Source organism: Plectropomus leopardus, chromosome 7 (assembly GCF_026936395.1).
Source record: "Plectropomus leopardus strain MGB_pleo_1.0 chromosome 7, ASM2693639v1, whole genome shotgun sequence".
NCBI classification, from domain to species: Eukaryota; Metazoa; Chordata; class Actinopteri; order Perciformes; family Serranidae; genus Plectropomus; species Plectropomus leopardus.
The window spans coordinates 10,977,481-11,002,097 of NC_142182.1; the positions used below are offsets into that span (position 1 = coordinate 10,977,481).

General features: G+C 41.2%; 1 protein-coding gene across 1 annotated transcript in view; it reads left to right on the plus strand.

Annotated features, from left to right (window-relative positions):
• The first annotated feature begins 296 nt into the window (after positions 1 to 296).
• LOC121949919 (transcription factor Maf) overlaps positions 297 to 24,617 on the plus strand; it is a 92,378-nt gene continuing 68,057 nt past the window's right edge. The window contains exons 1-2 of the mRNA XM_042495783.2: positions 297 to 1,783; positions 9,034 to 9,104. Of these exons, the coding sequence (XP_042351717.1) occupies positions 807 to 1,783; positions 9,034 to 9,061 (1,005 nt within the window). The 5' untranslated portion in view covers positions 297 to 806 and the 3' untranslated portion in view covers positions 9,062 to 9,104. The remainder of the gene's footprint in view (positions 1,784 to 9,033; positions 9,105 to 24,617) is intronic.

Genomic DNA, 24,617 nt, shown 5'->3' on the forward strand with positions numbered 1-24,617 from the left:
AAAAATGACTAAAATTTAAATATTTAAGTAGTTATATTATTATATGAAAAATATTAAATAGGCTATGTGTTGAAATTATAACGACTTGGTAATTTAAAAACATGCCTATTTACCATCTCATATCTTCTGTTAATCCTCGGAATCTGTTTTATTTTACTCACTTTTGTTCTTTTCCATGCAAAGTGACAAAAGAATGAATATTAAGTCTCATGTGTCAATCTGCTGATGGACTCTGACAGTTCAGAAAACTTTGGTTTCTATACTATTATGCTAATTACATCCCCAGGCTGGGCTCCTCATTGGCTGAGTCTCAGTCAATTTCATATTTCAGTATGACGTCAGGGCGCCTATAAAACTAAGCAATGCTTTTTAACTCGTCGGCTGACTGATGCCTTAGAAAAAAAATCTATCAATCCTAGGGTGGAGTTTTTTTTTTCCTCCACAAAGCAACTATTTGCCCGGGACACGTGCGTGAACCTCCTCAATTTGGCGCACTAATCCTAAAAGGAGCCATGAAGTGTTAAATGGTAGAAACAGAGACAGCGGCGCTCAGACACCCGCACGCTGGGAGAGAGGGAGGAAACAGCGCTGCTCCAATGCGTCTGTGCAACACAGACTGAAGAGAAAAAAAACTTATCGACTCACAAAACCAAAACCTGCGCTGCGCAATTAGTGCGTGAAAATCCACCTTTTCTCCGGTTTTGAAGAAAATAAATAAAGAAATCAAGCTGGCTCAGTGCGTGTCTCAGCAGCCCACTTTGACAGGTGCTCCTCACCCCCTTTGGAGGACTGTCAACAGCAAGAGGATGGCATCAGAGCTGGCAATGAGCAACTCCGACCTGCCCACCAGTCCCCTGGCCATGGAATATGTTAATGACTTCGATCTGATGAAGTTTGAAGTGAAAAAGGAGCCGGTGGAGCCCGATCGCAGCATCAGCCAGTGCAGCCGCCTGGTCGCCGGGGGATCCCTATCTTCCACCCCGATGAGCACGCCTTGCAGCTCGGTTCCCCCCTCGCCAAGCTTCTCGGCGCCCAGTCCGGGATCAGGGAGCGAACAGAAGGCACACTTGGAGGATTTCTACTGGATGACCGGGTACCAACAGCAGTTGAACCCCGAGGCTCTGGGCTTTAGCCCGGAGGACGCCGTAGAGGCGCTGATCAGCAGCAGTCACCAGCTCCAGACCTTCGATGGCTATGCCAGGGGGCAGCAGTTCGGCGGCGCAGCCGGGGCAGGAGGCGCCATGGCCGGGGAGGAGATGGGATCAGCGGCCGCCGTGGTATCCGCGGTTATCGCTGCAGCCGCAGCTCAGAACGGGACTCCCCACCACCACCACCACCATCACCACCACCACCACGCAGGGGCACACCATCCCTCCTCCGGGTCTCAGTCCGGCGGCGGCGTGGGGGGGACCCACCAGCACCTGCGTTTGGAAGACCGGTTCTCGGACGAGCAGCTGGTGACCATGTCGGTGCGGGAATTGAACCGGCAGCTCCGGGGGGTCAGCAAGGAAGAGGTGATCCGCCTGAAACAGAAGAGGAGAACGCTAAAGAACAGAGGCTATGCCCAGTCCTGCCGGTACAAGCGGGTTCAGCAGCGGCACGTCTTGGAGGGAGAGAAGACGCAACTCATTCAGCAGGTGGACCACCTCAAGCAGGAGATCTCCCGGCTGGCCAGGGAGAGGGACGCCTACAAGGAGAAATACGAGAAGCTCATCAGCACCGGCTTCAGAGAAAACGGAGGATCCAGCAGCGACAACAACCCCTCATCCCCGGAGTTTTTCATGTGAGTCTCGGCGCCGAAAAAGTTTTAATAACCGACCCTCACAAAGAAACAGACAAAAAAACTTTAAAATTTTCACGCAGCTCAAAATAGTTTGTGCGTGCTTGTTGAAGTTGTTTTGTAAAAGCTGCATTAGTTAAGGACAAAAGAGTTTCACACCTTTTCTGTATTTTAAAAGTATTTTGTTCCAGGGCGAGGATTTGTTTGATTTATGTTATATTAAAGGAAAAAAGGGCCTGTTTAAATGGCTGAATACGAATTCGGTTTCCACAAACATTTTAGAAGGATTTCTGTCCAACTTCAGACACACTGCATAAAATGTCTTTACGCTTTGCTGAGCATATAGGTCCGCCTCATCCTGCGCCTCGTCCATCCTGCTCCCTTCACCCAAAATTTGTTTTATGGAATTCAACAATCCTCAGGCACAGCAGCTTTATTTTGATGTGAATTTATTTTAGATTTTTTGTTTAAAGTCAATTTATTTTTGATATGAATGATTTCATTTTCATATCATCCATCCTATTTGTGTTGTGAAAAAAACAACAACATCCAAACTCAGAAGTTTGGGCATTTGATGTCAGACTGTAACAGTTAGCCTATGTGAAGCCATGCATGCTGGTCATGTACGGATTGTGTTTTTACTTTTTTTTTTTTCTTTTTCCTTGTTTTTGTGAATTTGTGTATAATGATTGTATTATACCACGACTGCATTGTTCAGCCTCATCACCTTTTTGGGGATTTATTTGTGATAAAAAGTGTGAACAGGTGCATTCATCCGTCACCTTGCTTTCATAAAAGTTGCCCGCGAACATAGACTCTTCAAAAACATATTTTATAGGCTGTTTTTGGAGCCATGTGAGGAGAATGATGTTGTGGAATAAAGCAACTTTGTGCTTAATATTGATTTATACTGACAGACAACCTACTATGAAGGTGAGCAGCATCGGAATAATTATAATTGTATCTGACAAATGCAGAGATTAAATAGATTATTGCGATCAACAAGTGGGGCCGGAGATAAAATGCTTTAAACAGAACAGAAGCAGATTTTGATGCATGTCATGAAGTAAATTATAAAAAGGCCACTTTGTTACGCAAAATTGGTGCAACAAATGATCTATTCTTTCTACAGTTCCCTGTTAATGTGTTTTCCTTTCATTTAAGGAACTTAATTAAGTTTACCCAGAAGCCTATGGGCGTTATTCGGTAAATAAACTGTGAACTGTTTGGGAATGGAAATTATATGTTCTCCCGGTGCTGTGGAATAATTAATGCAGCAATGCGTCTTTTGTGATTATTTCTAAACAGTAAAATGTATTGTCTGGACAGTACAATTAAAAAGCAGACATCGTGTTCACTCTTAAAATGGAAATTTAATGAACCTACCATTCATCAATAAATCTTCATGAATGGAAACAGAAATATTCTCCTGAAAATGTTTGTTATTTTTGTTCTCTTTACTTTTGCATGTTGTTTGTCACTGTGTCTCCGAGGCGACACCACACACTCTGAGCCTTATAATCTCCTCTCGATCTAAACTGAAACATAAACAGAAGAAAATGTCAATTGCAAATGTCATTGAGATAATGTTAAACATCTGTTTATACATATCTGGTTCTGACTAAAGCGCGGTGCAGATGTTGCGCACAAGGTGCGTAATTATAACAGCTTCAAGATCATTTTATACTTGAACTTAATTTGTGTTTTTCCATTCCTTTTTTATTACTCTGAAAATGCACGACGAAATATTTCAAAGCAATTTCCTTCTCTCTTCTTTTGCTTCTCAAGAAATAAAAGAGACGCCTTTCACCTGTTGCGGATTTAAAAAGAAAAAACTCTTTAATTTCTCTGTGAAAACGCAAAAAAAATCAAACCACAATGCTCAATATTTCTAATATAATTTCATTTTAGCCTCGGGGCCTAATAATTATGCTGCAGGTGTCCTAGAAAAGGCTGAGTTAATGATTGATTTTAGAGTAAACTTGCACTTTTTACTCGGTAGCTGTCCACTTGTTGAATATTATCGGTGGCAAGTTTCATTTAAAATCGACCAGGAGACAAAGGTCTAGAAGACAAAAACGATCAAATTCACTATTAGACGCAAATATGTCTAACTTTTTTGAAAATGTGAATTTTGACTCCCCGCAAATAATTCCGTCTGAAAATAAACTTAACGCAGTCAAACTCTTTATAATAATACCGTGCGTATTTGAATTTATGTCTAATTTCTTGTTCTCTTAAGTGATGCTTGAAGTCATATTTAACCAGGAAAATGTTTCGCTTTGTTTATAACACGCGAGGTATTTAGGCAATCCACCACTTTCGCTTCAGTGTAAAGATCTTTATTTGACAAAATGTGACATTAAAAAAAATGCCGAGAAGAGTAAAAAGAGAGAAGCCAAAGAAGGCACTTGGAGTAATTTGGTTTGGTAGCGACTGACAGCTCCAGTGGGTTAAAATCTGCCTCTGCTCTGGACTGAATGTGGCCTGCAGAGTGTCTCTGCTCCTGAAAGCAGTCAGATGAACTCAGTGCGTCCTGAAGTGCAGCATGGCTGAGATAAAGTCTGCACAGGGTTAGGCTGCCATACAAGGTCACTGCCACCACAATGCATGCTGCTGTAAGCCAGTGTGTGTGTTTGTGTGTGTGTGCAAGAGGGATATTATCTTTTCCCATTGCAGGACATTTGCCAGTCTGAGTGCATGCATGTGCTGTATGAACATGAGTTTTTTTTTTTTTTTTTTTAAATGTGTGTGTAGCTCATGAAAACTTTAAAATGCACCTCAGTGGTGACATGTCTGCAGCCAGAGTTGAAGACTCTGTATTAGCTCTGTCTCACCTGTACATGTCCCACTCACACACTCGCACAGCCACCTGGCTCGTAGCTCCCGTGAAAGCCCAGGAATGAGGGACAAGATGGGAGAGCACGATCCCCTTATGCCTAGAGGAATGATTTTCTCTGTGATTAAAAGTGAGTGAGAGACAGAGATAGAGCTAGAGGGATAGAGAGAGCACCACAGAGAGGAAGGAGAGAGAGGGAGATGCTGGCTGCCTTCCTGCTCCTTTCAGATGATAAACGATCAGAGATGCTTCCTAGCTGAGAGGAGAGGGCCTTTTAGTGAGCATGTGTCCACTAATTTATGGCCTTCCTATCTGATTAGGTCAATATAGTGTGCTATTTAATTACATTTGTGTTATAACCTAGAACTGGAGATGCTATACTTCTTTCACGGCACCCTTTTCTTCTGTGAGCCAGGTAGTTTTCTCAGTTGTCTCAGGCTCAGGACAGTCGCCTGGAAGTGGTGGACAGATTGGTTTCCATTGTTTAAGCTCCGTTATTCAATATCTAAGAATGATGAAGTGGAAAATCATTGTAAAGGGTGGAAATTGTGTGGGACGCTTTCTGCTTGTTTGTTTTGACTTGTAGACACACCAAGGGGCAGGAGGATTCAGTAGCACTGATTCACTTCCTGTGCTGAAGGAGGACAGAAGGCACAGGAAACATTATTTCAGCGCTTCCTCCTCATTTCTCAGCACTCTACCAGATTCACTGCTTCTTCCTCCGCCTTTTGCTTCCTCTCTTTCACTCGCAGCATATAAAAAAGTGTGTACACACAGCACACAGACATGCCACATTATTAATCTTATCAGTGTGAACTGTAATTCTATTCTCCGGCCCACCATATTGACTTCTACACTGTGATCATTTGCAGTCTGTCCAATGATTAGGTTATTAAAGATAATGTAGTTGTCTGCTGTCACAATATTGGACTCTCTCTTTCAGGTCAACTATGGGAAATCACTTTGAAATTTATCAGTATTGACATTTGAATCATCCTCATGTACTCCGCTTTAATGCCTCAGAATTAATAGGACAAAGGATGTGTGCACTTTTTTTAGTGTCTATTTGTGTGAGTGCTCAATAACCAGCCGGCATTGTCTTTTATTTGACCTTGTGGAGGATGGGTGTATGTATGCTTTAAGTGAGTGCATTAAATCTATAGGAATTAGTCATTTCATCATGGCACTGTCAGGCTTTTTAGTCAATCAAAAGGAAATCTAAATACATGTAAGTAAAGTGTCTCAATTAAAAAAAAAAAAAAAAAGAAAGGCCAGAAGCGTAAAATAAAAATTAGGCTGCATTATTTTTTCCCTGTAGTACTACAATAATTTATTAAAGAGCAGCTCCAAGTTGCTACACTGGTCCCTCTATTTTGATTTATAACCGTTATGATAGGAACTGTTTTTTTTTTAGCAGTTTATTTCTTAGAACACTACCTAAGAGAAGCAGGTGTCAGTAATAATAATATATACAGTACATTATATCATTAATTCATATAGGCTGTCACCCGCTGCTGAATAAAAAATATATTTTTTTGTATTATTAGGAATTATTTTGGAGCCACATATGTCGTTTTGTAACACAACAGTAACACAACATTGTCATTTTCTCTTCTTCCCTATAAGCGCTCCCTTTCCCATGATAGCCCCTCTCCCCAAAGGGTTAAAAACATATTCACATTCAAAAGAGGAAACAATCTCAATCTCTTCCACTCAATCCGCATCTGCATCACTCCACGCGATAAACATTTACATTTAAATTGATTTAAATCAGCTGCATTTATGTTCCTCTGTGGTCCGTCCATCATCTAGACCTGCAACGCCAGAGCCTCTCTCCCTCTCTCTCTCTGTCTTGCAGTGTCCTGAGTTATGTGTCATTTATTTGAAACCCTAATAATTTAACTTGTCCCCCCCTGTTGCGGCTGTGCATGTGGCAAGAATGCAGCAGCTGAAAAGAAGGTTTGTGCAGCTGCCTCTGTATGTATCTTATTGGCTTTACACGGTGATTTTTCCCAGCAAATAGAAGCATGGGCAGAGAGGAGGTAATGTGATTGTCTGGATCCAATCCTATAGTCTTGTGTTGAATTGAGATTACTGTAAATGCTGGGCTGTAAAAGAATGTGCATATGGCCACATGTAATGTGGCTCGTGTTTTGTGTATGTTGTGGTGGAATTCACACGCTAGATTTGCATTTGCTTGTATAAGGAGCTCTCCTCAGAATGCATCACTAAAGGGCAATAGATGAAAGCTAATTATGATTTAATTATATGTGATCACAATATTCTGACTCACAGATAAACATAGCTCAGGCTGTGTTGATGTTTTCGACAGTGAGTTGAGTTGCAGGGCACAGAGTCAGTGGAGTGGTGTGTTTTGGACCGCAGCGGACGTGGTGAGGGGGGGAGGGGTGTGTTGAGTGCATTATGCGACTGTGTGTGTGTGCGTGTTTGTCTATGTGTGCGCGTTAAAGTCTGCGTGTGCATGAGTTTGTGTTATGCAGGGTGGAGCTGGAGCCGAGCCCGACCCCTGTGTGTTTTACCTGCATCTCAATGAAGCGAGAGAGGTGATTTACCCTTCTACTGCAGTCAGTCTCTCTCTCTCTCTCTCTCTCTCTCTCTCAGCCAGTCAAACAGACATTGATCTCTTTGCCAGGCAAGGTGACCCACAGTGTTGTTCAGCTCTTCCAAAGTCTCTCCTCTCCCTTTCATTTGTACCTGAGAAAGGCCTTGACCCCACACACTGCTGCCATGTAGCAGCCCTCTGCACGTGGACCTCGCTTCCCCTGTATAAAGCCCAGTGTGTGTGTGTGTGTGTGTGTGTGTGTGTGTGTGTGTGTGTGTATGCTTGTTTGAGTTAGCAAGAGTGCACACAGGGTAGACACGTGTGTGCAAGTATGCATGCATGGTGTGCATGCATGTGTGGGAGAATGTACATGCTTCAGTGTGTGTGTGTGTGTGTGTGTGTGTGTGTGTGTGTGTGTGTGTGTGTGTGTGTGTGTGTGTGAATGTTCCGCTGTGTCTGGCCCTGTGTGTTTATCAGGCTCTTTGTTTGTCTTCACCTATAGGTACGTGTAATTACGTGCAGACTGATGTCTGTGGGGCTGAATCTGTAAATTCTCACAGGTACACCTGAGAGTCTGGTGTGTTCCTGTTTATGTTTCAGAGCATTTTTCAGGTGACGGCAGACTTGTCTCTGCTGTAGGTCTGTGACTGGGAGCTCCTATGGAGCTGAATGGGTCAGAGTCCATTTGCCCCCAGTGTGAATCGGATTACAGAGAAATGAATGGTTCTCATTGTTGCTTAAAGATGGATTGGGGGGCATTAATATACTTTGTCACCCCTTCACCTCATTTCGCTCTACTGAAGCCTAGCGCAAAGTTTTTCAGGATGATTCGTCACTCAGTTTTTAAAGCAGGTTTCTTTATCTGAAGTCGTCCCTAACATACATGTGTGCATCTGTTATGTTCACACACAAATGTGTGAATACCCTTCTGTCAGACATGCATGCTCCCAAACCTGTAGTTATGGGCCCTGATGAACTGTCTTACCCAAATGCTTAATTTCAGTCATTTATGAACCAATTCGTGTATTCTATATTATTGTTTATTTCTTTTAAATAATGCATTTATTATTATATTTTTTAATAAATGATGGAAGTGTTATACAATAATTATTATCAAATACAATCATAATGTTATAACCTGAATTTTTTTTTTAGATTTACTTCCAATGTGTATTGATTTTGCTTTTGAAAAACTGTGCATTGTGTGTATTTGTGTGTGTGTTTGTGCATGTTTACGTGTACGTGAGTGTGTGCGTGCGTGCATGTGTTTGTGAGTGTGTGTGTCTGTGTGTGATTGTGTGTTTTGGAAAATGCAGTATATAAGACTCGTTTTATGAGTATTAGTGAAATCACAAGACATATCTAAATCTTTCATTTAAATCTTAAACCTGACATCTGTTTAGCTGAAATATCGTATTAATTTTACGTGACTGAGCATTGAAATTAAGTTTTGTTTTTGTGTTGTTTTTCTTTGGTGCTGCTTTATTTATAAGTTTAGAAATGATTTTGAATTGTTTGAGGTTGTTTATCTAAAACATTTGCCTTTATTTTCAATATGTGCTGATTACAATTCTAAATAACTTGATAGCTTTTTATGAACTTAACTCATATGTCAGTCCTAGAAAAAAAATGCCGCAAATTTGTCATTTAGTTAAGACTGGATTGGTTTTGTAAAATAACTTTTGTCTTTGCTCTCTACATTATGTCTCTTTTCTTTAAACTCTTGGTCTGTTTTGGAACCACAAAACCATAACTTAATGTTCAGAGTGAGTTATATGTGCGGCAGAGTGCCCTGTATTGTTGGTTCAGAATGTGGGTTTTATAAAACATTTCTGTTTCCTGTTTTTGCAGGACGTCAAGAAAATTCCTTCATCTGTGATAGAGAGCTGTGTCTTCTCCGTCCCCCCACCCTGGAGTCTGAGGTAAATTCTCCTGCTCAGTTTTTAATCTTCGACACTCCTTGACTTTACCACACAAAATCATGAAATACATTTAAAATATAATTTAACATTTTAAACTAGTGACAAATTAAAAAATATATATAAACTGCATTGAAAAGTTTGAAGCTGCAAAGTCTCACATTCTAAATTTCAAGTCGCTGCATGTTTATAAAAATACAGCACATTATTGTCTCTTGGTAACTGATCTATCAGTGATGTTGTCCGAATTTATTTAGGAAACATATATACGTCAATGTTAAAAAACAGTTTTTAAAATTTGGATTTACACATAGTATTGATCTCCTTCCTGTAATTCAGCTTTATACCTGTAAAAGTACACTTTATGTTCCAAAACAAAAAGATAAATTGCAAACAAGCATATTTCAGACACACTACAATATAAATATACAATGTACTGTGATACTGCACATGATTTCTGCACAATTCTGAATCTTCAGAACCACTGTTTACTTTTGGTTTCACAGTTGTTAGTGTAAGTAGAAATATGAAATTTTTTTCTGGTTTCTGCTTTCTGTTCTTCATTCAAACATTTTGAACACAATCAGCTAAACAGGAGACTTAAATCTTTTGCTCTGTAACATCTAGATATTTCCATTATTAGTATAAATTTGACACAAGTTTCTATAGTTTCTATAATGACTCAGGCATAAAGTAAGTCCTCTGAGTGAAATCAAAACCACAAACCACTTGTTTATATTGATTTCATTTAATAAGGAAGCACCCATCTGGGACAGCAGACACCTGGGAGGGTTTCTTTATTAGATGCATTTTTTTTCTCTCACTTTATATTTAGCTCTATGACGATCAAAAGCTCTCTCAACCTTTGTTGTGTGCAATGTTACGCCGCTCTCTGTTTTGGGGGCTCTGACAGTGCTGCTTGACTGACAGGATGGTGACATCCGCAGTGCTCATGGGATGAGGCCAAAACTTTTGTCTTGACCCTTTGACCTCCTTGACTCTCTCGGCTCTCCCTGCGGAGACAAACACTGTACATTAATTTTTTATTTTTTGGCTGACACGCAGATAGACGGATGGTGGGATGGCTGAGGTTGATGGAGGGAGCGAGCAAAAGCAAGCTTTTTGCACTCTCACGTTGCCAGACGGAAAACGGCTGTATAAGGAGGATGGAAGGAGGGAATTGAGGCAAAGTTAGGGAAGAAGTTGAAAGGATTGAGGACAGGAAGGCACCTGGATTTGAATGCAGACATGCACGCCAGGGTGTGAGAACAGGAGGAGGCAAGAGGAAGGGAGGAAGGGATGGCAGGAGGGCTCCTGGCCGTGGATGCAGACAGACAGGCAGGGTAACCAGAGGCAGGCGGTGACCTTCTCTGCTGCTGGAGGATCGAAGGCTTTATTTAAAGGCCTGGTCAATGCTGGGTGCTGCTGAGGTATCAGCCTCGCAGCCAGGCGACTCATCACCACTGTAATACAACTCTCTAACCCTAACCCCCCTCACACACACACACACACACACACACACACACACACACACATACACATACACACACATACACACACACGCTCAGACAGACAGGACAGGACACTCTCTGGACACCTCAGGTTTTACACTGTACAGAGAGGCTGGACAGAGGAAAACTACAGCATCAGCATCGGCTAATTTTACGGTGCAGCAGACAGTATACTCTACTTTCCTCTTGTGCTCAGCATTGTGAAGCACATGCTTGTTTTGCCTTTCATACACACTCCATCACTGACCGATTATAAATAGACTGCATAATGCACAGTTTTCCTTGTGACGTATTGATATCCAGTGAGGGTGGAGGTGATGAAAGAGTTAAAAATGACAGAATGCAGGCTGCTAAGGTAGGACACCTGCGTCTGTGTGTGTGTGTGTGTGTGTGTGTGGAGCACGTGTTCGTGCGCCCGCATCTGTGTGGTTGCAGCGTTAGGACACCTGCATGCTTCAGCACTTTCTGGCTGTCAGGAGCTCTGAGGTCACAGGCAGGGGAGTGGAGAGGGCACATTAGAGGAAGCCTCAGAGCCCCACCCACCCACCCACCACGCCTCCATGATCCTTCCCCCTGCATCTCCTCCCACCACCCCAACCCCCTACTTTTCCCTCTTCCTACCCCGTTATCCCCCGTCATCCCACCGCCTCCTCCCCTTGCTCGTCTTCCCCTCGTGGTGACGGGGTGAGTCGGCCACTCGGGGGGGAGGGGGCGCAGGGACGCAAGGTGCCTCTGTGGCTGACAGCAGGCAGGTCAGGTTTTTGTAGTCATGGCAGAGGAGGAAGGACACATGCACACAGACACATCAAGGTGTGCAAGGGAGGAAGAAAGAGAGCATACATTTATGTGTTTGCGTGGGTGCATGGGTTGTGTATGTACACACCTGAAAAGCTTTTGCTATTTGATGGTCATTATATAAAGCTGTTCATAAAAATTATAAATATCAACCAGGCAGAGTATTGATGTTAATGTATGTCATGATCAGGGGCGTAGCACCAAATTCTGGGCCCTAGGCATAAGCAGTCTCTATGCACCCCCCCCCCCCCCCCCTTCTCTCTTGATCCATTTCATGCAACCTTTACATTTTGTTTTGTTTTGTTTTGGGTTTTTTTTTTAACAAAGTCAGTTTCCTTTCTGGAGCTTTACATTTTTTTGTTCTTTTTTGGAACCTCGATTTTCCCTTTCTTGGGGAAAGACATCACAGCATACTGTATTTTGGTGCTCCAGCAGCGTAATCAGTCACTCACTCAGCTTTAGCTGCGTTTACAGACAAAACTGGTGCAGGGTGGACTGAACCATTTTGCGCCTTTAAGGGTTGAGAGGAGTGGCAGAGAGCTTGCACTGTTTTTTTGTACAAAGTTCAGTTTTACAACTGATTCATTCTGCCAATTTTATTTCAGTTATGGGACTAATTATGTAGAAAAAAATTATGTGAACAACATCAAAATTTTCATTCTAGGATTTTTGAGGGCCCCACTCCTATCAAGGCCTTGGGTAATCAGTCGCACTATTCCCCCTACGACAACGCCCCTGATCATGATATGTGTTGAGGCTTGTTAATGTCAGGGGAGAAATCTGTCTGAATGTAGTATCAGTACAAAATCTGTATGATCATTTGTGATATCAAAGCAAAATTCCACAATTTCATTTCAGATGATAAACAATAAATATCAATATATGTATTGAATTGTCAGTTCTAAAACACTGCAGCAGTGTTGGCTTCTTTTGTATTCTGCAGCAACAAGAATTTGCACCCTTCCACAGTTTGACACACTTCGCCATCCATTTACTGCCTGGGATATATATAACTACTAGCTGCTCCGTGTGAGACTCGTTACACTGATAGTGACACAGACGTCATCCCTCAATCCAGAAAATCCAAATGACAGGGAGGATATGAGCAGGATGTATGCTCATTATTAGGCCTGGTCTGAAAAGAGAGGGAGCAAGTAAAATTGGAGTCTGGATTAGAAATAACAAAAAAGGGAAAAAGATTTAACTCTCCGCGGTTGTTAAGTTACACTAATTGAATGCAGAACAACTGTGTTTAGATTTGGATTGTTTTTAAAAATGTATTGTGTGTTTTTACTTTGCTCTAAACCACAGAGTTAATGATACTTGAGGAGAAAGCTGCACCCTCGAGCCAAACCTCTAAACATCAACGTGCTCCCCTTTTTAACTTATGTTAATATACAATTTTCTCTCTGATATTTCAGTTGTTTAAGCCTCGATTGTGGTGTTTAATTCAAACATAATTAACTATAAAGCTGTTACCACTGTGTTTGTGTGTGTGTGTGTGTGTGTGTGTGTGTGTGTGTGTGTGTGTGTGTGTGTGTGTGTGTGTGTGTGTGTCTGTAGGCCTCAGAGCCACTGTTGTCCTCAGGTTGTGACTGTGTGTTCACAGCATGATTGAGAGAGGAACTTGTGATCAGCCGGAGGTTAGTGTGATATAATGTATTCCCCTGAATCACCGCAGCCAGCAGCCCAGGGCCTTCCTCTCGCCTGCAGCCTCCTTCCCCTCACACACTCACAAACGCACACTCCTTCCTCACTCCCCTTGCGTCACCGTCCCCTCCTTTCTCTTCCCTGCGGTGACCGCCCAATGCTACCTGCTTAGCACTGCACCCAATATCTAATTGAATTCCAAAACTCCGGCTTTAGCTCCTGATGCTACAGAGATGTTAACACGGCACAATACTAACAGTCCTCGGGACGTGTTTCAACACCCGGCTCCTAAAGAGAAAATTAGCGCTAAGCTCACTCTGGCAGCGCATGATTTATTCAAAGCTCCAAACTATGTCTTCTGTATCCCCTAAAGGATCGTCTTTTATAGCCATGAGCAAATCAGCACTTCATATACACACTTGCAGCACATGCAGAGTATGTATTGTGGCTGCACCGTTGGTAGACAGACTGTGTGTCTCCTCTCGCTTCTCGAGCTTCTACTGGAGTGTATCTATTGTCCCCTTATATAAATGTGTCTGCTGGTCTCTCTGCATCCATATTGCTGGCGATGCCGTCCATCCCCTCTCCCTGACACCTTCACTTTTATTCGCTGGCCCTCAAACACTAGCTCTGGGCTTTAATGGCACATATTTCCTGGGCCCGGCTGAAACGGGATGCATCTTCTCCTTGTTAGCTTGATAAATAACCGGGCTGCTGGGAAAGTGCTGAATTTGAGCTTTCAGCCTCTATTTTCTGCTGGATGACATTAATTTTAAGTGCTGAGAAGGAGCTAACTAATACAGACAAATAAATAAGGAGGAAGGGAAGGTGCAGAGGTGCTGGAGTCATTCTGCTGTCCCTCCCCCTCCGTTACCTGTTTATACACAAGCGCTTATATATGCAATATGCAAACCTGCAAAAAATATACACAAAAGCGGCACACACACAAAGTTTGCCAAACTTCTGTCCAAACTGTGAAATCATGTCCCATAGTTGGTGCAACTCCTGCAGAGGTCAAATGTTTAATATGTTGCAGGTAGACAGATAGTCTGTCAGGTAGACGGTGAGATTGGCTCCATGCTTCTCTATCTACTGTCTGCCTCCGTCTCTCCTCTCTGTCTGTCCCTCTTATTCTGTCTCCTGAATTCTGTGTTTCATCAGAAAAAGAGATTAGTGAGGCAGCAAAATGGTGGCGGATCACAGCGCACAACACTATGGATAAATTGTATTTTTATGAGCTTATAGAGACAACAAAACAGAGATCAGGTTTGAGTCTAAGTAGCTTGTTAATGGATTGCAATTTAAATATTGAGAGTAATGGAGGAAAGTTAATTATTGTTGAAGAAAAGGCAACTTTGTAGCTGAAATTCTGGTATTGAAGTATGTTTAAACTGGATGGATAAAGGTCTAATGATATAATTTATTGCATTTCTATTTTCGTGTGTGTGCTGCAACACACCTGAGAACAGGTTAATCTATATTGTGTTTTTCTTGGAAAAGAATCTCTATTTGTGTGTCAAGTCTGTCTCTAGCTCGGCTACACCTATTTTTGAATTAGAAAAGAATAAAATGGATTAAATACAGGATTAAAGTTAAATCATGTTGGGTTTTTTTTAAATGTTGATGCCTGTACATTCCTATTGTTTTCTCTCTTTATATTTAAAATTACTTTATTTTTTTCCATTTTTACAGTTTTGAACCCACAAAACCGGAGATGACGTTACATTTAGAAAAAGCATTTGCCACATGACAGGAGCAAAAGCACAGCAATAAATATGTTTTACTGCCCGTCTATAAACAAGGAACACAAGGATGTCGCCTGAACATGCACAGCACTGATGATGTGAATCTATTTTCATCAGTCCTAACATGCAAAATTACTCTTAAACGTAAGTCAGTTGCATGTTATAACACACACAGAAACGATGACTTTTTAAAAAAGTCTCTTGACATCAAACATGTATTTACTTCTGTGCATTATCATTTATTATTTTTGCACAAATCCATGTAGCCTGCACACACACACATGCACACACGTACCAGTTGTGTATAACACAACACAATGAAGTGGCTTGGGCTTAGACACCTCATACATTATTTTAACAATGTATAGCACGGCAAATAAAAAGGTCAGTGGTTGAGAACTGGCTCCATGTAACAATAAGATGCATGAACTGAGCACTGCAGGCCCTTCAGTCAGCATCCTGCTGCTGAACGCTGTGAGGAGAAAACGTGAGCTACAGTGATAGATTCTACTGTAGGCTGTGTGTGCGTGTGTGTGTGTGTGTGTGTGTGTGTGTGTGTGTGTGTGTGTGTGTGTGTGTGTGTGTGTGTGTGTGTGTGTGTGTGTGTGTTTATTCAGTGTTTATGGGGCACCGTTGTGAAACACCTTATAACAATAGATTTACTTGGTCTATCATTATTGATTGTACATTTTTCCCTTTTGCCCTTTGCCTCACTTTGATAAATGTCTTTTATTACGACAACATTTTGCTTTTAAAGCACATCGTGAGCTGAGATTTTGTTTTTAAAGCGATGCTTTTATTAGACCAATTCTATTTTTGTCAGCATCCGAACACACTCCTGCTCTGCAGATGCGGTGCAAGCAGTGCGCGTTTTCTGTTTGCAAAGCAGGGTTTAATTTCCAGGGTGTATTTATCACATGCTGTCATGTTGCGGTCACATGACCACATGAACCACTGCCAGCAATTAAGGCTGATAAATCACTCATTTACAGGAAGAGAAGGAGGGACAGAGTCAGGCAAAGAGGAAACCAGAGAGTGATAAGAGAGAGGGAGAGGAATAATGAATTGCCTGCACCCCTTCACAGATTTTTTATTCTTTCATTTTTTAAAAAACACAATGTTGAATGTTATTGTGTTTGGGCAGTGTTGTATGAACTGTTGCCAGCGAGGCTCATTGACTCCTACAGGCAGAGACAAAGAGACAGATGGTAGTCGTTGCTGTAGTTTACTGTGATTGTGACCTGACTGCACTGCTTTATTTACTGTTGGTGGTGTGTGTGTGTTTTTGTGTTTGTCTGTGTGTCTGTAGCTGAGTGCAACCCTGCACAAGCACATGCATTTCTGTCATGACAAAGAAAGAGATGCAGAGACTGAACATACACAACCATCACTTCTCTCTCTCTCCTTTGGGTACCTGCTGATAGATTTTCTCTCCGTCGAAACAGGAGAGCAAACACACTGATGGCTCCGCATGCAGCTCTTCCAGATACCAAACAATGCTGGCGTTTAATTAACAACATCCTTTATTTTTGTCACAATGTAGATGGAAATATTGGTCTAATGCAGAGTCTAAATTCCAACAGACTTGGTTTCTTTTCTGCCTTTTTGACCCGCTGGCATAGAAATTGAGACACATAACTGTGAGCTTTAGTTGCTGATCAGACATAAGTCTCCGAGAGGTCCTGGGATGTGAGCGGGGTCTAACCTGTGCAGCGTCTGTATAAGTTACATCAGAATGTGTGTTTCAGCAGCGTGGGTCAGCGCTCTGCGGAGTCTCAGTCTGCCCACTCACTTAAAAAGGCTGATTAAAGATTCATGACAAAAAAAGAAAAAAGAAACGCTTTAAATGGGCTGGAAGAAGACGAGGGGAGAAGAAGAGAAGAGTGGGAAGGAGACAAGCTGTGGTTTCTTTTCCGACAGTCTGAACTCTCATTCACTAAAGACAGCGGCCACTAACTGACTAAAGGTGTCTTTACAATGAGACCATTGAGAGAGGCTAAGTTAGTCAGGCTTCCTGCTGCAGAGGGAATATGATAACTAAAGATTAGGAATCAGCAGTTACTCTGTGTGCGTGTTTGAGGGGGTGTTTGCTGTTTAAAGAGTCACTATATATTTAAAATTAATAGCTGAGTGTGTGTGTATTATTCCACAAAGGCAGGACCTTGCTGTCCATGGTCTTACCAGTGATATAATTATGAAAGCAAATGCCTGCGACTGGAGCAGCTATTCTGGGTGAAGAAATAAATTGTGTACACAATAACCGAACTAGAATACAAAGTCAACACTCTGAGTGTGTGTTTTGTGTTATATGTGAAGTGTTGCCAGAGACTGACTAGCATGGGAAACATTTTTCCAGTTGAGCAGACAGACAGTGTGAGTCTCTATGTTCTCTCTGATCTTTGCTGCCAACTTGCTTTCTAGTAACATCAGTAATGTAAGCTGTTTGCTTTATAAAACATTTTCTTTCTCTTGAAAGAATTTGAAGGGGATGATAGCTTTCAATTCTTGTCATACATTGTGCAAATATGCAAAAATTTATTTTTGTATATTGTAGTTTTTTATCTCCTGACTTCATTGGCAGTAAGGTCACAGACAAATTTCTATTCAAGCCTGTAGTTTTATTATTGATTATTTATATTAATATAATGTAACAGATTGGAGTAGCTGCGCCTGAGGGCTTGTGCAGTTAGTTTCTTTTGATTTACTCCCTGAAGAAGTTACCACTAGACTCAAATTTTCTTTTTTTCACTACACGAATCTGCGGTAGGAAGGGTGCTGCCCCGTCCCCATCTCCCACTTTCTCTCATTCTCATCTGCTCTTGGGGCAGAGAGGGAGGAGACACGCGGGAAGGAGGAGCAAACAGCCGGGCGTGCTCACTTTTAGCATGTGTGCACATGACGTCCTGCTAGATAAATTGAGAAGGGAAAGGGGGCCACATCAGCTCCATCCTCTCTGTGTCACTTTCTCCCTTTAAAACACACATATCGTCATTGTCGGCACAAACCTTGTGCCTCCACATTTCACTATTTTCATTTTTTTTTCATGAATTAATTCTATATTAATTCTGTGAACCTCCTATCTCCATCAAATACTTTTAAAAACAGTTGTTTTTTTTTTAATTCCTGAAAAATAGCACGTTTGTAGGTGTGAGGTTTGCGCCCGACAGCAGCGATATACTTTTGAGAACTCTGAAAAAAATGATAGTGACATGAACAGTATATCTACAACAGGCCCAAGGCGTCAGACTGTAATACGACATCTTTTTGAAGTAGTGCAATTTTTTTTGCTCCTAGTAATAAATCAAAAGAGTTCATCACATACAAAGATGCATGTTTACTTTGTGGATAGCCCATGTTTTATGTCACGCATGGGGTAAATGTGTGAATACTGAATATGGTCACTGGCTTCTTCAGGTCCGTCGTCTATTGCATATACAACAGATACATTTAATTGATCAAATAATCATAAAAGTCACACAGCAGGTGCAATAAATAGATTATGCAGTTATCTCTAATTACACCTCTACGTCAGTTCTTTAAGGTGAAAAAAATGCAAAGAAATTAGTGCTATCTATGCATATTTCTAGAATGGGAAGAGGTTTTTAAATAGAATAGGTCAAAATTTTAATTAACAGAGAGCTCCTTTAAAAATTCTGATACTCAGTTTATTTTGGTGGTGCTGATCTGTGGGTGCATCACACTGTTCCATACTGTATATTTTATGTGGCGTTATCTCGAGTGAATTAAAGGGCCTGTAAAAAGTGGAACGTTATTAGCGTCAGACCACCTGGGGTGAACATCTGCAGACTCAGACTGCAGGACCAACATACATCACTGTTTCACTTCTCACTGTTTATTGTCACACACACACACACACACACACACACACACACACACACACGGCTCAGCTGCATCCATCTTTTGCTTGCCTCTTGTCTTATTGACATATGTGCAGTTGTGTGTTCCAGCAAAGCAGAGTGAGCAGGTTATTAAAGATGCCACAAGGTCACAGGTCAAGTACAGGTTCTGCTGCTCTGGTCATCCAGAGGTCAAAGTTCAGCAGGTCAGTGTTGGAGGCCAGGATGATCACAGCTGATTGGTTTATCACAGCGTAGCTCACCGGAAATTCAAAATCAAAGTATAGGATGATTTTGTTTGAGCTTTGAATGATTCCTCTGCATTATTCTGCTGACTGCACAAAACCATTTTTATTTGTTTATCTTAGTTTTTATTCCTACAGTAACTACTCTCCTTTGAATAATTAGATGGTCTTTTCATGTTCTATTAGGACTGTTTTTCCTCAGTATTTTTTCATCTTCAAAGTGAAAGCTAAAATAGGGCAATCATTGCAATTTAATTACTACAAATCCCTTTGTGAATTTGCTCTTGTGTTTGTTTACATGGATAGATTTGCCGTCTTCTGCACTTTTTTTTACGTGTGTGATTCAGTGAATGTCTTTACTTTCTTGTGTCGTTCTGCATGTGCCTTCTTATTTACAGTGTGTGTGTGTGTGTGTGTGTGTGTGTGTGTGTTGATGATGATGAAGTTGCAGTGGGGTTTATTTAAATAGATAAGATGGTGTTTTATTCCCAATCAGAGGAATCTCCTGTCGCATCTCAGTCTCTTCATAATAACCCCCGGCATTCCTCCACATCCCCCGATACATACACACACACACACACACACACACACACACACACACACACACACACACACACACTGAGTATTGCAGACACTGCAATTTTTCTCTCTCTCAGGGGTAAAAGGCTTTGATAAATGAAAATAAATACTTTTTCTTCATACAAGGAACAGAGGGGGAGAGAAGAAAATGGCAGAAGAGACAGGAGGTCTGTGACAGTTTGATGCCTCAATACAAGCAAATATATGACAACGAAACACCTTTTATAACTCTCGCTCTCGCTCTCTCTTTCTCTCTCTCTTTCTCTCTCTCGCTCTCTCTCTGTGTGTTTGTGTGTGTGTGTGTGTGTGTGTGTGTGTGTGTGTGTGGTGCAACTTAGTGCTAAAACACAGATACGTCCTCAGCCATTGTTGGGAATAAGAGTGAAGAAGACATTGATTCAGAGAGGTGAGCTGAGGAAAAGGGAGATATAGCTCGTGGCCTGTAGGCTGACATGTTAACCGAGTTACAGTGAGAGAGAGAAAAAACAGCACAGCACATGATTTAGAGGGAACAGGTTCTCCTCGCTCATCTGTCTGTTTCTGTGACTGCAAGGTCACATAGACGCCTCCCTCTCTCTCCCGCTCCACCTTTGTTTCCCTCTGCTCCTCCAGACCTCATTTCATTCAACACTCCCAAACCTCCGACAGCTCCATAACTATAACTCTCTCCTCCCTGTCCTATCCTCCTCTCTTCTCTTCATCCGCAGCTAAATGACTCTGTCAGAAATAAAGAGCACTTATCTTATCTACTGCCTCCACTCTGCTGTCTCGATCCCCGTCGACGTCACACACACAAACGCAGAGAAAAAAACAACAACTTATGGACAAATCCTAACAGACACATTACACTAACAGACGTGTGTCTTTTATTGTAACTGTTATTACAGTCATAATGACTTTCCTAACCCATAACCAAAACCTTTTTATTTTCTCTGCCTGTCTTAATTATTCCCCTCAGATGGAAGATTCAGTCTTGTTTCAGCTTGTTGTACTGACTCAAAGTCTTCAGCTACCTGCCAGAGAGAAAGACATATCAGCCTACGGTGTAGTAGACAGACAGGTAGAGGAAATCTTGACAGAGGACAGGTGTCCACTCATTCTGTTCTGCCATTCCTCTCCCTCCTTTCTCCTCTCTCTCTCCTGTCATCCCCTTCCTCTCTCCTCCCTGTGGAGTGGAGGAGAGAGAGAAGGATCTACAGCTATCTGCAGCCTTGTGGAGGGCTTACTGTGTGTTTTGTCTTTCTGTGTGTGTGTGTGTGTGTGTGCGTGTGTGTGTGTGTGTGTGTGTGTGTGTGAGTGTGAGAGTGAGTATGAGCCACCTACCAGGCACTCAGCAGGAGGCCACAGAGGGATGAGAGAAAAGAAAGAAGGATGAGGAGAAGGGAAGGAGGAGTGTGATAGGGATAAAGCTCTCGGGGAGAACACACTCAATAACCAACTACACACACACACACCTACATTTACACCTTCACCTGCACCTTCACCAACCAAATTTCCCGAAATAAATGTTGGCATTGCCAATTCTGCAAACCACGGATATGTTAAATTTGTATGTTTCCTATGTTGCAGAAAGTTTACGTTGAAACTTTTTTTTCTTTTGGTTTTCAGTTTTATGTTGTGGTTGTATTTAGGCACAAAAGCACTTTGTCAGGGTTAGAAAAAAAAATTGTTGGTTGAAAATGCTTGGTTTTGAGATAGCTCACTTGGTAAAGCGGGTATACTATGTAACAAGGCTAAATTTACCACAGTGGTCATGGTTAGATTCCAGCCCAGGCCCCTTGCTGCATGTCATTCCCTCTCTCTTAAAAAAATATCCCAATTTGGTTGTTATAAATACGGCTGGAAACGTTACAACCTCTTGTTAAAAAAATAACCGCTTTTGTTGGTCTCAAACACTGATCTGCTGGAGTCTGCTGCTTTGCAGCTATGTTACCTACATATCACACCATCCACCACCCCCTTCTTCTCCTGGCTAGAAATCTGGCTCAAGAACAGATAATTTGAACTACATCATATGTATGAGACCAACAGATGTAACATGTTCATATTCACGGTTTGCAGAAACATACAGTGCCAACTATAGGGTTGCAGTTGTATACCGGTTTCAAGGTATACTGTAGTATGAAAAATGTATACAGTGTACATTTTGCAGAAGATTCTAACTTGTGTATATTTATTTAGCAAAACTGAGACTTTTTGTACATACTTCCATTAAAAAAAATGTTCTCAAGTTTCAATAATAGTAATAAAGAAATGAAAACAGAAGGTTTTTTTTTTGTTTTTTTTGGTTTTAAGTGTTATTTTAACTGAAAATGATAATATTTGTGTAATACCGTACACTGTCATACTGTGAAACTCTGATATGTTTTGAGACGCTTATTGTACCTCATACCTATTATCAACGATTTATTCTGCCAAGTGGGCTGCACACACTCACCTCAGCCCAGCACACACTCCATCAATCTGATTGGACCCTGAATGCTCCATCGCTAATAGTCACGTTACAGAGTGCAACATAGATGCAGATTTTGATCAGCATGTATTGTGATGACTTGGCCTTTCTCTTCCCTAAATGTGCACACACACACACAAAGTTGTCCTGCCAGTTAAGTTCAGGAGGATCAAAGGTTAAGAGTAAACTCCATCGACTGATTCATCTGTGCGTGGAGGTTATGCATATGTTTATTGAACCTTGTCCAAATTGGCCACCTTACCTGAGTAAATTAGCTTCAAGTATTTGCATACTTATAATGTTCAGGATCGCTCTTTGTTCGCTGTGCCTGCGTAGCAAGAAAACCAGAGAGGGAAGGAGGGAAAGAAAGGGAATGCGCTCGCTCCGAGCAGATAGTGGATATGTGTATGCAAGGATGCTTAAGAGACGAAGAGATGAAAAGAGTGATAATTCTCCTGCTACCCTGAGGCCTCTCACAGCCTTGCGGGCTCCCTATAGGTCCCCTGACGCATGCCTTAGCAGAAAGCCGGGGCCCGCTAATTGGCCCCTGTGATAACACCAGAGAGAAAGGCAATGTATGTGTGGATGAGTGTGTGTTTGTGTTTTGCTATTACAGTGCCGTTGAAGCTTATATTTTTTACAAGTAATAATTTATTGGTTTGTAATTCTGCTTTGAAGGGTGTTTGATTTGTAAGCTGTGAGGACATTTATTATGATCTACGAGCTCATTGAAGTCGGAAGCCACTGAAAGACAATTAAAGCATATACACTAGTTCAAAGCGCTGCTTCAATCTTTAAACAGCTTGTTTCTCTCTAATTGTTTCATTATCTCAGTGTGCTTATTAAATGTACGATAATTGTTAATTACCACATGAGGATTTGTAAAGGATTTGTCTTGAGTATCAAAACAAATTAATTAAACTGAACACATTTAAAACAACAGCAATGATAACAGCAGGTGCAGTGTGTGTGTGTGTGTGTGTGTGTGTGTGTGTGTGTGTATAAAGCTACATTTCCAATGCTATGCCTGTTTGTTTGAATCTCTTTGTTTAATTGAGATTCATAGGAGGAATTTAAATGAGATTCAAATGAGATTCATAGCTAATTGTAGCAGCACAGGTAATATGCAGATAGATTTAATGATGATTCAGTGTATCTTGCAGTCTAACGAGAGTTTGATTAGACCATTGGAAGACACTGGCTGAAATCATTACTGTGGTCTGAGAGAGAAGCAGCAGAGAGGGGAACTGTTGTTTCAAGGTATTTAATAGGAGATAAAATGATTTTTTTCCCTAAATTGTTTTTTCTAAAGCATTTTCAAAACGCAAATGTAAATTTATCCTACAATATGGTGTTTTAGAACAAAAACAACAACAAAAGTATGAGTAAAATGAATGCATTGTTTAAAAAAAGTTGAGTCAGGCCTTGGTGGAGTGTAAGTTTTTTGTTTTGTTTTGTTCAGGATAAATTGATTTTGTTCAGGATAAATTCCTCCTGTGAATTATCTCAAAGTGAGCACACTGTACTGTACATGTGATTCCATACACTCACCAGTTTAATCTGTGTAAAATCCAGCTGCTCACGACAGCTGGAACATTATAAGTAAATAAAACGCAGCTCCTGAGCTTGCACATACACGCATGCACACACGTCAACACTTATTCTTCTGTTGCCTTCTGTACATAAGCAACGAGTCTTTTCCTTCCCTTTCTCCTGCTCTACATACGCCCAGACAGATGTGCACTGCTGGATATTGTACATTTATCTATAGTGTGTTTACCATAATTAAATTGATGGGAAAAGGCGTTATGCACTAATCAGTGCATGTGAGCATGTGTTAGAGGATAAAGGGGGTTACATTTAAGACAAGAAATTCATGGATGAAAAGATCTTGATTCTTATTTCCTACTATAAAGGAAGGTACTCAAATACCCAGAAACTCTCCTCTGAGGGGTGCTCCCATTTGTAATCTCTACTATTAATCTAATATAATCCCAGTACTAAAAGGTTTATAATTTGTAATTTATTTATTTAATAAGGAACAATGTACATTAATCCACATTGAAACAGATGTTAATACACCTGAGTTAGCTGGGGAGCTAGTTTTCATCAGCAGTCCCTTGACTGATCTCAATGAGCATCCTAAAAAAAAAATTAAAAAATAAAAAAACATTAAGATAAAAAGGCACACAAAAGAAGAATAAGATGAGAATAATATACAGCATAACTGACAATATGAGTGGATGAAATTCAAATGGCAGATGATTCAGGTATATTCAGTCATTTTAAAATTAAGTAAAATTAGCCTAGAATCAGGTTTTCAGGGTTTCTGATATTACACTCTGAGGGAAAGGAACATTTCAGTTTATTGCTTAAATTTACTTGCATGGTCATATAGACTCAGACTTTACAGGAGACAACAAACATATGCACATGTGTGGGCACAAAAACATGCACACACACATGTTGAGTTTATACACATGGGCCGTACATTGTGCCTTATTTTGCATACTTACAGTCATGTAACATACAGGAGGTAGCACAGACACACATGCAATATAAGCATGGTGATGAGAGAAACCATGGAACAAATATTCTGTGGGACTGGTTAAGGCACAGCAGTAGGCACTAGGCTCTCTCTACTGTACGACTGCAGTATTGATAGATGCTGCAGAGCCTGAG